The sequence below is a fragment of the Diospyros lotus genome, chromosome 1 (genome assembly GCF_014633365.1).
Source record: "Diospyros lotus cultivar Yz01 chromosome 1, ASM1463336v1, whole genome shotgun sequence".
Classification (NCBI taxonomy): Eukaryota; Viridiplantae; Streptophyta; class Magnoliopsida; order Ericales; family Ebenaceae; genus Diospyros; species Diospyros lotus.
This window is the reverse complement of record NC_068338.1, coordinates 49,171,564-49,185,051: the sequence shown is the minus strand read 5'-3', so window position 1 is coordinate 49,185,051 and position 13,488 is coordinate 49,171,564. Positions and strand designations below refer to the sequence as shown.

Here is a 13,488-nt window from a genome sequence, read left to right as displayed (position 1 = left end):
ATGTATTGTTTAGCATAGAATACTGCCAAATCTTGATGTTGTGTATAGTTATTGTCAATGAGACTGCTGGATCATGCCCAGAACTGTAGTCTTTTACAGATTCCTGCTTATCTGTAAAGCACTTTATATTTTCTCTCAGGAAAAAAGGTAAGAAAGTTTGCCCCATGCCACCGCTTCTGATAGATAACCTTGGGATTAGAGTAAGGTAGCCTTCTAATTGATGCTAGACAGCTTGACTTCTATATCACCCTTGCCTAAAGAAGAACAAACTCTCTCACCATTTCTTGTTCTTTTCAGCAACGGTGGACCTTCCTGAACATGGGAAAAATCTGGGTGGAAGTATGCTTGATTTCAGCCCGGGGTCTCCGGCGTACGTCGACGCTGTTTAAGCTCCAGTGGTACGCTATCGGGTGGATCGATCCAAACAACAAATACTGCAGCAGGATTGATGCTTCTGGCAATGCCAATCCAGTTTGGAAGACCAAGTTTTCAGCTTTGGTTGATAACTCAGAAGCAAGCCTCCAAGATTTGGCAGTGCATGTTGAAGTTTACAGTAGGGAGCCTATCTTTCTCAGGGAAAGGCTCCAGGGGACTGCAACTATTGTTCTTAAGGAGTTCTTGTGCAAGTATATGAAGAATTCTGAAGTTCCCCAGCCAGTTCAAGAAGTAGGAAGCTTTCAACTGCGGAAAAGGAATTCCAGCAAGCCCCAAGGATTTGTCGATGTTTCAATCCGGGTTTCAGAGGAAAAGGAAGAAGCCAGTTCTTATACAGGTAATTAGGGAACACCGCACAGGTGCTTTGAGGATATTTCCTAATGCTTATCAATTTCCGAATTCTGTTTTGTAGGTAATGAAGAGGGATTCAGACTCAGGGAGAGGGATCATCACAACTATGAAATCACCTTGAGCATTGAACAGTCACAGGCACATCCTCCAAGGTTTCCTCCGGCACCATTCCGCCTGCCGGAAAATCATCCACCATCAAACTCTGCATACCCCCACCCTGTGCCATCACCTGCAAGCCCCAGTTCATCAGGAGGAAGACTGGCACCGATCTATACATCAGCTAGTGGACCTGGTTATCAGCCGCCACGAACGCCTCCACCGCCGCCCCCACCTTCTAACGTCGGTTACATTCCCACTTTCCTCCCAAGAACAGACCACGTACCTCCAAGCTATATCAACATGCCAGCTGCTGGAGCAGCCTCCGGACGCCCCGGTGGAGGTGGTTTTGGCATGGGGGTAGGTGCCGGAGCATTAGCAGCCGGTGCTGTCATCTTCGGCGATGACTTTATGTCAGGCTTTGATGTCCCTGCTGGATTACAATATCCTAGCCTTACCCTTGTAACTGATCCCCCTTTCTGACAAAGAAGACTTGTATACTTACCTTGTAATGTTATCAAAATGCTTGAAATTTAATGTTGCAAGATTGTTGTATTTCTCATGGCAAACATTTTATTTCATCAAGAGAATCTGATGCCAACACCTTCTATCTCTATAATTGAACTGCTATGGTATACATGAATAGGAAGCCTGGTTACAGGAATTGCATATGAAGATCATGGTGATATGCAAATTAAATGCTTTCCTGGCAAGGGCACTACTTACTATATATTTACATTCTATCCCCATGCATCGATCTAACAGCGACCTATGAGCACAGAGAACCCGCCAACCTCAGATGTCAGATAGAACCACCAAAAACTCTATGCAAAAACTTCTCAACAACAGAAACAAATTCTTCTGCCTTCTCTTCCTGGGGTAAGTGCCCACAATTCTTTATTACTTCGAGTTGAGATCCAGGTATGGCTTGTGAAAGTCTCTCCGAATTCCAAGCAGGGACAAGTCGATCGCGATCACCGGTAACAATTAGAACTGGATTTCACCATTAGAAAACGACGACAGTTAAGGTTGTGTTCCCCATGAAATATTGCTGCAGAAATTAGACCAGGACAATAAATGAATCAAAAATGACAAAAACAAAAAAGAGTTAATATTATCACCTGGACATGATATTTCGGATAGTCTGCTTTCCAGTGGTGGCTTTGATTCAGATGAAGAATCTGTAAGCATTGCAGCTGTGTATTCTACAAGAGCTTTGTCCCAACCCTTGGCCTTCAGTGGCTGTAAATGATGCACAGGTAAATGTTACACTCTTTTAAGGCAAATAAAATATCTAGCGGACAATCAATTCAATTATCAGTACTTAGAAAGTCTTGGCTTTTTAGAGTAAAATCACCTTTGTGTAGCCATGTAAGACATGCTGAGTAATTTGATTTGAATCATACCACGAATTCCGAATGGCAGCTATACCAAATTTATCTATCACCATCCTTATCTGTCAACAATTTAAGTCACCATCACGAACACAAGGAATGAATGTTTTATTCATCAATTTGTCAACAAAAAATGTGGCCATAAACTTTTCCAACTCACCCCTGAGAACATGAATCCTGAAACTAGTTCAAATACCTTCTTTTAAAACACAACTAGTTGGCAGAAAACTCCATAAGAGCATGGTGTATCCCAAAGTGCTATCAGGTCTTGTTACCGTTAGTAGAGAACACTGCAATATATGAGGTCTGAATGCCAAAGGAATGTTTTGAACAAAATTATTTTAAGTTTAATTTTGCTTCCATAATATTTTGATTGAGACCTGAAGCACTCATTAAAGTGGCAATTTAATGAGTATTCTGTAGAATGCATCAATCGGAATCGGAGAGGGATTCATTACCAGCATTACAGAAACAGCAGACTGTAGAAGTGCTGATAAAGCTTTCTTATACAAAGAGTTGAGCATTTCTCCCATTCCTTTCACCAAATGTAGTATAGCTTGAATGACAAATTTGGAGAGCTTTGACAACATGTTGAAAAACCTGATAAACGGATTGCTGTGTGTATTTGAATTTGAACTGTCTTCCTCAATTTGATTGTCTCTAACAACTTTACGTGTGACTAGTGGGGCTACAATTGCTGGGGCAACAAGGATCAGGGCAGCAATGCGCTCAGGTGCTTCAAAGTAGGTGTTAACTGCTACAAGGGAACCAGCCGAATGCCTGGCATCACATTATCATCATATCCAAAAGGTTCACGTAGATTTCAGTTTTAATGGTAAAGAAAGGAGAAGAAAATTTTCTTCATTTAGTATGGTTTATAAAGGAAAAGTAACATGGTACAGGAAATGAAAAGGACAAAATAAAGGGTCTAAATAAGATTAAAAAAAAACCACATTTCCATTGCAATCCATTTAAATTACTGCTTGCCCTCTTTCACAGCAGGAGTATGTCATGAAAATAGGATTTCAATTTTGATTTAATATATACCAAATATCTTACTCCATTGCTTATTCGTGAAAAAGGTAAATTGTTTGAATTGAAATGTTGATTTAACCTATGAGCTAAGCTTCATGGATTACTTAATCAACAGCTTGAAAAACAAATGCTGAAAGATTACCAACTGCCAAATGTTCTAACTAGAAATCATATACAAACCATCATAGTGAATGGTATATTTGTGAAATGGCATAGAACTTGTTTGGCGACATGTCAGGTTGGATATTTCATATAATTAAACTATAATTGACCAAAAGCCCTACAAAGTGGGGGATCAGCATATTGTAGCACCATGGTTGTCCAACTCGCATGCTAACCATATCATGGTATTCAGGAAGGAGCATTCCAGTTTGAGAATGCTATCACATAATCGAATTTTCTAAAAAATCAAAAGAAAATCAAAAGCACAAAATTAGGATCATAAATGAGCATACCCCACAAGGATTGCCTTTTCAGCTGCCAAGAGGTCAACGAAGAACAATGTTGCTAGCACAGAAAATATCATGGAATATGGATTTAAAGGTTTTGTATCTTCACTATTAAGAGAATGCTGATAAGGATTCACTCTTGATGTCAATCCAAAGGCAGGTCTATCGAAGGCAAGAACTTTTGACCCAGTAACCTGTGCTAAAGGCTTCATAACTCGATGCCATGAGAAGACAGAGGCTCCGAAGCCATGCAACAAAATCACAGGAAGACCAAATTGAGAAGTAGTCTGGTCCTGTACCATGATCTCTGCTGGTGATTCTGCAGCACATACCTTGTGGTGTATCTGTACCCCATTGAACTCACAGAAACAACTGTCTGGATCAGCTAAATGTACTGGATCCACTAATTCATCCTGATCTATGCCAGCTATACTCTTCTTCTTTTGCTTTGGTTTCTCTCCGAACAACGGCTCTGGATATAATTAGAGAATCATGCAACAAAAACACTATATTTGGACAATAACTAATTAAAGAGAAATGAACAAAATTTTGAGATTATTAGATGCAACCCTGCAAACTGCAAATATGTAATACATATCTAGAGTTAGTTACACTTGAAACAGCTGTTCTCTGCATATGAACAACTGCTTTTTTTTTGGTAATGATGAAAGGCCATGACATACTGGCCTTATTGAGGATATAGCCATATATAGGGATGATCAAAGATCTAGAATTCATGTAGCCATTCCCAACAACTGCTTGTGATTGTTATCGTTATTGTTATTGTTCTTGTTGGTAATGATGAGAAACCAAAGCCACTACCATTCAAGTGTGCAGTGGATAAACTTACAGCTATACGCAATACCCTATAACTCACATGCACCAGGTACGCACACATAAATATGTGTGTGGGCTAGCCCCCAGGAGGCTTGAACCTTGGTCACAAAGGAAGCAATTACAATATCTCACACTACTAGGCCAATCCTCGGGGTGGCCCTTGATTTTTCAATTGTGCTAATTTTAAAATATTGGCATCATCTATTTCACAATTGAAATAATCTATGATTACCAAATTCTTTTGATCTTACAATTTTAAAATACTTTTAACTGTTGATTGAAAGGTCAAAGAACAAGAAATTATTCTTGAAGGCAGCCAATGAGACTCAGATGTGAAATTTTTTATTAAAGAATGTAACACACTAAGATCTTGGCGCAACATTGGCAGCCCATTTACAATTTTTTCTGTGTTCTTAGTCATTTTCTTTATGTTATGTTGTTATGTTTTTATTTACTTTATGTATTTGTGTTGGTTTGGATATTACAGCTGTAAGGGGAGGGGGGGGGGGGGTAGTTAGAGATATTCTATTAGGGAGGCCACGTGTAAAGAGGCTTGGGAAAAAGACAAAATAGTTTGTTATTAAGGGTGGAATCTATTGTGGCAGCACTCGGGCTAGAGGTATAAATATCCTCTAGATTCTTCTTGTAGAGGCATGTGTGAAATTTCAGAAGAAATTCTATCTTTTCCCTTTGTTTTCATCTCTCTCTCTCTAATTTTCTCCTCTCCCTCTGATTCCAATCTCTCTTTACCTTCTTCTTCTCCAAATTCCCTACTGCACTCTCTAATTCACATCGAATTAAAAGGTGGTTCTCATTGTCACATTGGAGTTGTGACAAACTGGTATTAGAGCATCGATCCTAGACATAGCAGTGGAAGTGAGGGATGGATAAATGAGCCCGCATGAGAAATTTCGAGGCGCAATTGCAGCAAGTGAGCTCAACGATGGCCGAGCTTCAGAATGGAATGGGTCAGATGGAGGTGAGAGAAGCCCAAAATCGAGAGATGATCAAGGCTATGGATAGCAGGATGGAAGGTGCCCTGGAAGGAATGGGGCAGAGGTTGGAAGGGATGGAGCAAAGGTTAGATGGATCAATGGCAAGGCTGCGAGATGACATGCAATAATTTATGGTTATGTTCACATGCCAAAACCAGGTAAGGGTGGCTGAAAACTTTCCCCCTAGAGATAGGCATGAGCCTCTGTTGCATAAAAATGAGGGAGACAGGGCTTATGCCAATGCAGAAATGGAGGTCGATCCAGAGGCGACATTGGAAGGAGTGGTGGGAAACTATAGGAATGGTGCGCCTAATGGGCAGCACCCGAGGTTCACCATGCCTCGGATGGAAATTCTTGTATTCAAGGGGGTTAACCTCCGGTGGTGGATAAGGAAATATGAGAGGGTTTTCATGTGGAACAACATACTAATGAAGCAGCGAGTCACAATCGTCACAACCTATTTTAATGAGGTTGTTGATGCCTAGTTTCAGGGATGTTTAAGCGTGCAGAATGAATTCACCTGGGAGGAGTTCGTAGCCAAACTGTGCGAACAATTTGGAGAAAGAAATAGGGTAGACACCATTGAGGAGTTCAACAAGCTAAGACAAACTGGAAGTGTGGAGATGTACTTAGAGATTTAAGGATTTAAGGTCCTATATGACCCAACAAAACCCACACCTCACTAAAGCTTATTTCGTATCAAGCTTCTTGAGTGGGCTTAGTGAGGATATAAGGCCAATGGTGAAGATGATTAGGCCCCAAACAGTAGAACAAGCGGCTGAAAGTGCAAGGTTACAAGAAATGATCGTAGAAGGCTAAAAGCACTTATGAAGAAGTAGAGACAATGACACGAGGGGCTAACGATGGGATCAGCCAGTGGGGGAGTCAAGCATGTTAACAGGGAAGTAGAGAAGAGTGGAGGAGGAATGAAACAGGGGGCAGAGTCCAGCACCATGCCTTATGGGGAGCAATTAAGAGAGCAAAGAAGGTTGGTTGGCCTTTGTTTTAGGTGTGGGGATAAGTATCATCCTAGATACCAATGTAAGAGGCAAATTTTATTGCTAGAAAGAAACAAGGAGAAGTAGAAGATGGAGGTGAATCAGAGGAAGAAAACAATGGAAAAATATCACTACATGCACTCAAAGGAGTAACTAACAACAAGATAATTAAAGTAGCAGGGAGTGTGAAGAATCATAACGATCGTAATCGATAGCAGAAGCACGCACAGTTTCCTCGATGAAGGAACAACTAAGAGGCTAAAATGCCCTCTCCAAGGAACTCAGCCCCTAAGTGTGACAGTGGCAAATGGCAGTAGGGTACTTAGCAAATTAGCATGCCACGAGTTCACTTGGGAGATGCAATGAGAGGAATTTGAGGCAGACTTGAGGCTACTACAATTAGGAGGATGTGATGTGGTGTTAGGTGTTAACTGGATGAAAGGAGTAAGCCCCATAAGTTTCAACTTCAATAGAATGGAGGTTTCCTTTGACAAGGGGGGAAAGAAAATGACATTGATTGGGGGAAGGGAGACCGGATCTTGCAAAATGATCTTAGGCAATAAACAGCACAAAATGTTCAAGAACAAATGATGTTAACTATCCCAATCAGTGTTCTAAAAATCAGCTTAGGCAGCCGCCTAGGTGCGGCAAGGCATTAGGCGGCTGCCACGAATTAGGCCTAGTCGACCCCCCTAGGCGTCGGCTCGATTAATCGGCCGACGATGGCGCCTAGCTGCCTGGGACACTTGTTTTAGGGTTTCTTCATTTTTGAAACCCCTCCTCTCTCAGTCGTCTCCCCCTTCTCTAGCCCAAGGCCACCTCTGCCTGAACGTCGCCAGTACTTCATCACTACCTCTAGCTCCATCGCAACCTCCTCACCGCCTCTACGCCATCGCCGCAGTCAAGCTCCATCCTCGCCGGTGCATCCTCGCTAACTCAAGCTCCATCTCCATTGTTCTTCCCTGCCCTAGCCATCACCCCAGTTCATATATATATATATAAGTTTCTGATTTATATATATATAAATTTCATTTGTCTTTTAACTTTGATTGATCTAAAAATAACATAAAATTACATTAAAAACTTAAAAAAAAATAGCAGCCTTCCTAGGTCCCGCCTAGGCATCCTAAGCGCTAGGCCCTAGTCTAGCGCCCAACTAGCGCCTAGCGCGTTTTAGAACATTGGTCCCAATTGTTCTCACTAGTGGTTGTGGGGGAAGGCTCACTTACGACAATGGAGAAAGGGTTTGAGAAGGAGTTGCAAGGGGAAGTACACTTGACTATCACATCTCAGCCCCAAGAACTTGATCAGGTACATTCTCAACACCTAATTGATGAACTTTTGGAAGGCTTCAGGACTTATTTGCTAAACCCACAACCTTACCTCCAACCTAAACCTTGGACCACTCCATAAACCTTAAGCCTAGTGTTGAACCCATCAACATCAGGTCCAATAGGTACTCCCCAATCCAAAAAATCAAAATTGAAAAGATGGTGAAGGATATGTTAAACCAATCCTTCATAAGACAGCTAAAGCCCTTTTGCATCGCTAGTCCTCCTAATTAAAAAGAAGGATGGATCTTGGCATTTTTGTGTTGATTACCGTAAATTGAATGCCCTAACCATTAAAGACAAATTCCATATACTCTTAGTAGAGGACTTGATGGGTGAATTACATGATGCCCATTTCTTTTCAAAACTTGACCTTAGATCCGACTACCACTAGATTAAAATGAAGCCAGAAGATGTCCATAAAATCGCTTTTAGAACACATCGCAGCCATTTTGAATTTTTGGTGATGCCATTCGGGCTCACCAATGCCCCGGCCACATTTCAGTCCTTAATGAACCAAATCTTTGAGTCATACCTAAGAAAGTTTATCCTAATATTCTTTAACGACATCCTTGTGTATAGCCCCACCTTGGACCAACATATATCTCACCTAAAAACCACCTTTGAGGTCCTTAAAGCTAACCAGCTTTTCATCAAAAGGTCAAAATATGCAATTGGACAGAATCAAGTGGAGTATTTGGGGCATTTAATTTCTAAGGCAGGGGTTAGAACTAATCCTAAGAAGGTAGAAGCCATGTTGGTTTGGCCCAAACCCACCACAGTGAGAGCGTTGAGGGGATTTCTGGGCTGACGAGTTATTATTGTCGATTTGTCAAAGGGTATGGGACCATAAGTAAACCTCTAACGGACCTCTTAAAGAAGGGAAGCTTTAGTTGGGGGCGAGAGGCCGAGGCAACATTTGAGAGGTTGAAGAGGGCAATGAGTAAGATTCCTGTTTTTGGGCTACCCGACTTTAGCCAATCGTTTGTGGTAGAAACAGATGTTTGTGGGAGTGGAATTGGGGAAGTATTAACCCAAAAGGGAAGACCATTAGCCTTCTTAAGCCAAGCTCTAAGTGGGAGGCATCTTGGCCTAAGTATATATGAGAAAAAATTCTTGGCGATTTTTATGGTAGTTGATAAGTGGCGTCATTATTTGGAGGGGGAAAATTTATAATTAAGACAGACCACGAGAGTTTGAAATTTTTGTTGCAACAAAAATTGCAAACTCAACTACAAAAGAAAGGGATGGCCAAATTAATGGGATTGGATTATTCAATATAATATAGGAAAGGCAAAGAGAATGTGGCAGCAGATGCTCTCTCAAGATGCCATGAGGATGGGAATTTGACAGCCATTGCCATGGTGGTACTGGAGTGGTGTAAAGAAGTGGTAGATAGTTACGAAGGGGATGAGCAAGTGCAGGAACTCGTACAAAGAATGGTTGTGGGATCACAAGGAACTAATGGATATACCCTAAGAGAGGGGATGCTGCGAGTTCATGGCAAGGTGGTCATTGGCAACAAGGGGGACCTTAGGGAAAAAAATATTGCAATCACTGCATGAATCTACTTTAGGGGGACATTTAGGGGTCCAAAATACCTATTTGAGGGTGAAGCAACTGTTCCATTGGCCAAAATTGAAGACTGATGTGAGAGAATTTGTGTTATCTTGCGACACTTGCAAGAGGTGCAAGTATGAGAATGTTGCATACCCCATATTGCTCCAGCCCCTACCAATACCTGACCAAGCTTGGACAAGTGTGTCCATGGATTTCATTAAGGGTTTACCTAAGTCAGAAAGGAAAGATAGTGTGCTGGTTGTGGTGGATAGGTTCACTAAATTTGCACATTTCATAGGTTTGGCTCATCCCTATACGACCCAAGAGGTGGTCAGGGTGTTCATAGACCGAATAATGGCTCTACATTGGGTTCTAAGATTTATCATATCGGACCGGGACAGAATATTCACTGGCACCTTTTGGCAAGAATTGATAAGGTTAATGGGAAAATAGTTGTTAAATCGATATTCAAAATCCTTATTTTATGAACCGTGAATCGAGAATCGAATCGTAAAATTCGGTACACATTCTCAATTTCAACTATAAATAATATATATCCATAGAAAATAAATAATGTCCTCACCATGATCAATTCTTTTAAATATAAATAGATAAATAATACTTCTAAATATATTTGCTAAGTTTAAAATTATACCAAAAGGTAAAAGTATATTCATGTTGGATTTAAATTCAAATTGCACCAAACCAAACCACTTTCAAAATAACAAGCTAGAAAAAAAAAAAAAAAAACAACTATTAGGTTACTAATAAACTCCATTATCCATAATCTTCACTAGTTATCATTCATCTTCAAGTTCAAGAGCATCATCATTTTCATCATCTTCTTTGTCTTCAAAGATAGCCAAATCGAACGAATATTTAATTAAAGCGCACATGCAGATGAAGTCGGACGAATCGTGCGATTCACGATCAATTAGTCTGATTCATGGTTGATTCTAAGGGATTTTTTATTCACCCTATAGATTCAACTCGATTTCTATATGAATCGAGTAGAATCGTACGATTTGAATAATGAATCATACGATTCTAACAACAGTGAATGGGGATAAGACTAAACATGTCAACTGCTTACCGACCCCAAACGAATGGACAAATAGAAAGAGTGAATCAAACTTTGGAAACCTATCTTAGGTGCATTTGTATCCTACATCCTAACTAGTGGCACAGATGGCTTGCCAAATTGGCCTAGTGGTGGTATAATTCTACCCACCACACCACCCTAAAAATGTCTCCATTTAAAGCCAATTACGATTACAAGCCCCCTATATTACCAGCCATAGGAGGGCAGGCTATAGTTGCTTCAATAGAAGAGTATTTGCAACGAAGGAATGTGGTACTTAGACAGCTGAAACAGGAATTAACCTCTGCCCAAAATAGAATGAAGCAGTATGCAGACCAGAAGAGAAGTGACAAAGAGTTGGAGGTTGGGGAGAAGGTTTATCTGCGGCTAAGACACCCCCATTTGAGGTCCATTACTCAAGGACCGATTACGAAGCTGACTCCCCGATATTTTGGTATGTTCCCTATCATAGCTAAGGTTGGAAATGTAGCCTACCAATTGCAGCTTCTAGAAAGATCACGAATTCATCCCATCTTCCATGTGTCTCTCTTAAAAAGGTCATCAGGCAAGGAGCAAGTCAATCCCGAACTACCATCATTGCCTAAGGAAAACAAAAGGGTGGAAGAACCAGAAGCAACATTGGACCAAAGGGTGATCTATAACCATGGGGTCCCTCTCATTCAAGTGCTGGTCAAGTGGCAGCATGAGGACAAAGGAAGCAACACCTAGGAGTATTTGCTAAGCCTCCTTCAGTGATTCCCAATGACTACCAGCCTCCTCAGCATTTCTTGAAGACAAGAAATGTTTCAAGAGAGGGGCAATTGTCACACTAAGATCTTGGTGCAACATTAGTAGCCCATTTACAATTGTCACTATCTTCTTAGTCATTTCCTTTATGTTATGTTGTTATGTTTTTATTACAGCTATAAGGCGGGGAAAGGGGTTGTTAAAGATATTCTATAGGGGAGGCCACATGTAAAGAGACTTGGGAAAAAGACAAAATAGTTTGTTATTAGGGGTGGGATCTACTGTGACAACACCCAGGCTAGAGGTATAAATATCTTCTAGATTCGGTTTGTAGAGGCATGTGTGAAATTTCAGAAGAAATTCGATCTTTTCCCTTTATTTTCATCTCTCTCTCTCTGCTTTCTCTTCTCTCCCTCTAATTCCAATCTCTCTTTACCTTCTTCTTCTCCAAATTCCCTACTACACTCTCTAATTCACACCGAATTAGAAGGTTCTTCTCCAAATTCCCTACTGCACTCTCTAATTCACACCGAATTAGAAGGTGGTTCTCATTGTCATGCTGGGAGTTGTGACAAGGAACGGGATCCAGGAACCTAGTAATTCTACGAGCCAAAAAATGGGGGGTAAAAAGGAATTTCATTCAATCATAGCCTTCATGAACCCTCATTTGAACAGGTCAAATCTGAGCTGAGGTGATTGAATTTCTAAATTGCAACTTCATCATTAAGTAGGGGTTCTTTTAAAATTTGGGGGACAAAATGGGATTTTATGCAAAGTAATGAACCATTAAATGTAACTATCCTTATGCATGCACAATGCATTCTAATTATCTTAAGACTCGCCACCTAACTCAGCCAAATAAATGGAAGCCCTAAGGTTCAAAGATTCTACTCAGTTTGACCACTTTTATTCATTCAAAACCTCGCAAGGTATTTTAACACTATAATGCCACTCCAAGTAAAAATAACCATGTGACCACTTGCTCACTCAGTTGGTTGATGAAAGTTTAGGCATTACAAGGAAAATAATCGTAGCTATTTGTTCGGAAAATACCACAAAATATGGTACCCAGAGATATATCTACTAATTCTACCTGGGCGTTCACTAGTTTAGGAGCAATTGGAGAAAGTGCATGTTATTTATCACAGCAATATGCTTAAAATAATTCTAGATATGGTGATTTGAGTCCTCAGCTTTCTGCATTGCTGAGTGGACAAAGCCATGTTTTAAGCTTGGATTTGTGAAGGGCAAAGATGAGGAAAGGAAAAGGACATCCAAAAAAAAAAAGGATTTGGAGCTAGAGTAATTTGGTTTTCTGTTTGGGAATACAAACGACTAGGTATCTTTAAGAAAACCCCATTTTTAGGTTTACTTGCGCATAAAAAAGATTCACAATCTAATTAATTCTATCTTCCCTTTCCTTGCAAAACCTGATTCCAGATAACAGCATAAAGAAACAGCGAGAAATATCCAATTTGGAACATTAGAACAACTAAAAAGGGGAACAAAAAAAAGAAAAACAATGTTTCAAGCCATAGCAAAACTGAACTACCGGAATAGCCTGCAGCGGAGCCACTGGCAGAAGCAGAGGCAAGGAAAGACGGAGAATCCAGATTGACCCTTTGGTAATTGAAGCCTAATCTCCTCTCCAGCGTAGGAAACTGGGCTTGGGTTTTGCCGGCCGGAAGATTTGTTGAAAGTAGAGAAGGAGCAGCGAAGACATTATGCTGAATTGCCGTCAACCCACCTCTAGCCATGTCGTTGGCGCAATTATCAAAAACTACTGCTCTATCATACAGGAATTTGGTGTGAGGAGAGACGAGAGAGAGAGAGAGAGAGAGAGAGTATGATTTGGGAAGAAGGGTTGGGTTTCTGAGCAGGAACTTGTACTTGAAGTAGCTGTATATAAATTGTGGAAGAGAAGACGGAGAAGGGGAGTGAGAGTCGTTTGTTTTGGTTTTGACCAAATAATAATGAAACCATAGGCACTTCAAAAGTGAGCGGTGATCTGTTGCCCGCGTCGGGCAACGTCTAGGCAACAGGACCCCCCCGGGTTCAATTACCCCACCCTTATATGAAAATGATTTTACTATTTTTGGTAAATATTATTATAATATATTTTAATGTCATAATTTTATTTATTAATTAATATTATAAATAAAATATAACAATAACAGTT

The 13,488-nt window shown here is 40.6% G+C and overlaps 2 protein-coding genes across 2 annotated transcripts; one reads left to right on the top strand and one right to left on the bottom strand.

The window, feature by feature from the left end:
- Nucleotides 1-56: 56 nt before the first annotated feature.
- LOC127806689 (uncharacterized) lies at nucleotides 57-1,427 on the top strand. Its single transcript, XM_052344130.1, has 3 exons — nucleotides 57-205; nucleotides 298-772; nucleotides 848-1,427. The coding sequence occupies exons 2-3, from the start codon at nucleotides 319-321 to the stop codon at nucleotides 1,363-1,365; spliced, it is 972 nt and encodes a 323-aa protein (XP_052200090.1). The 5' UTR covers nucleotides 57-205; nucleotides 298-318; the 3' UTR covers nucleotides 1,366-1,427.
- Nucleotides 1,428-1,521: 94 nt separating this feature from the next.
- LOC127806679 (uncharacterized) lies at nucleotides 1,522-13,271 on the bottom strand. Its single transcript, XM_052344119.1, has 6 exons — nucleotides 12,862-13,271; nucleotides 3,767-4,232; nucleotides 2,735-3,056; nucleotides 2,240-2,338; nucleotides 2,004-2,124; nucleotides 1,522-1,875 (listed from the first exon to the last, which is right to left on the bottom strand). Exons 1-6 carry the CDS (start codon nucleotides 13,064-13,066, stop codon nucleotides 1,685-1,687), a joined length of 1,404 nt encoding a protein of 467 aa, XP_052200079.1. The 5' UTR covers nucleotides 13,067-13,271; the 3' UTR covers nucleotides 1,522-1,684.
- Between the last annotated feature and the right edge of the window lie 217 nt (nucleotides 13,272-13,488).

Coding starts and splice junctions, on each gene's coding strand:
- LOC127806679 (XM_052344119.1), bottom strand. CDS start 13,066: ATGGCTAGAGGTGGGTTGACGGCAATTCAGCATAATGTCTTCGCTGCT. Junction 4,233..12,861: donor CTCCGCTGCAGGCTATTCCG/GTAGTTCAGTTT, acceptor AATTATATCCAG/AGCCGTTGTTCGGAGAGAAA. Junction 2,339..2,734: donor CTGCTGTTTCTGTAATGCTG/GTAATGAATCCC, acceptor AATTGTTGACAG/ATAAGGATGGTGATAGATAA.
- LOC127806689 (XM_052344130.1), top strand. CDS start 319: ATGGGAAAAATCTGGGTGGAAGTATGCTTGATTTCAGCCCGGGGTCTC. Junction 773..847: donor AGAAGCCAGTTCTTATACAG/GTAATTAGGGAA, acceptor TCTGTTTTGTAG/GTAATGAAGAGGGATTCAGA.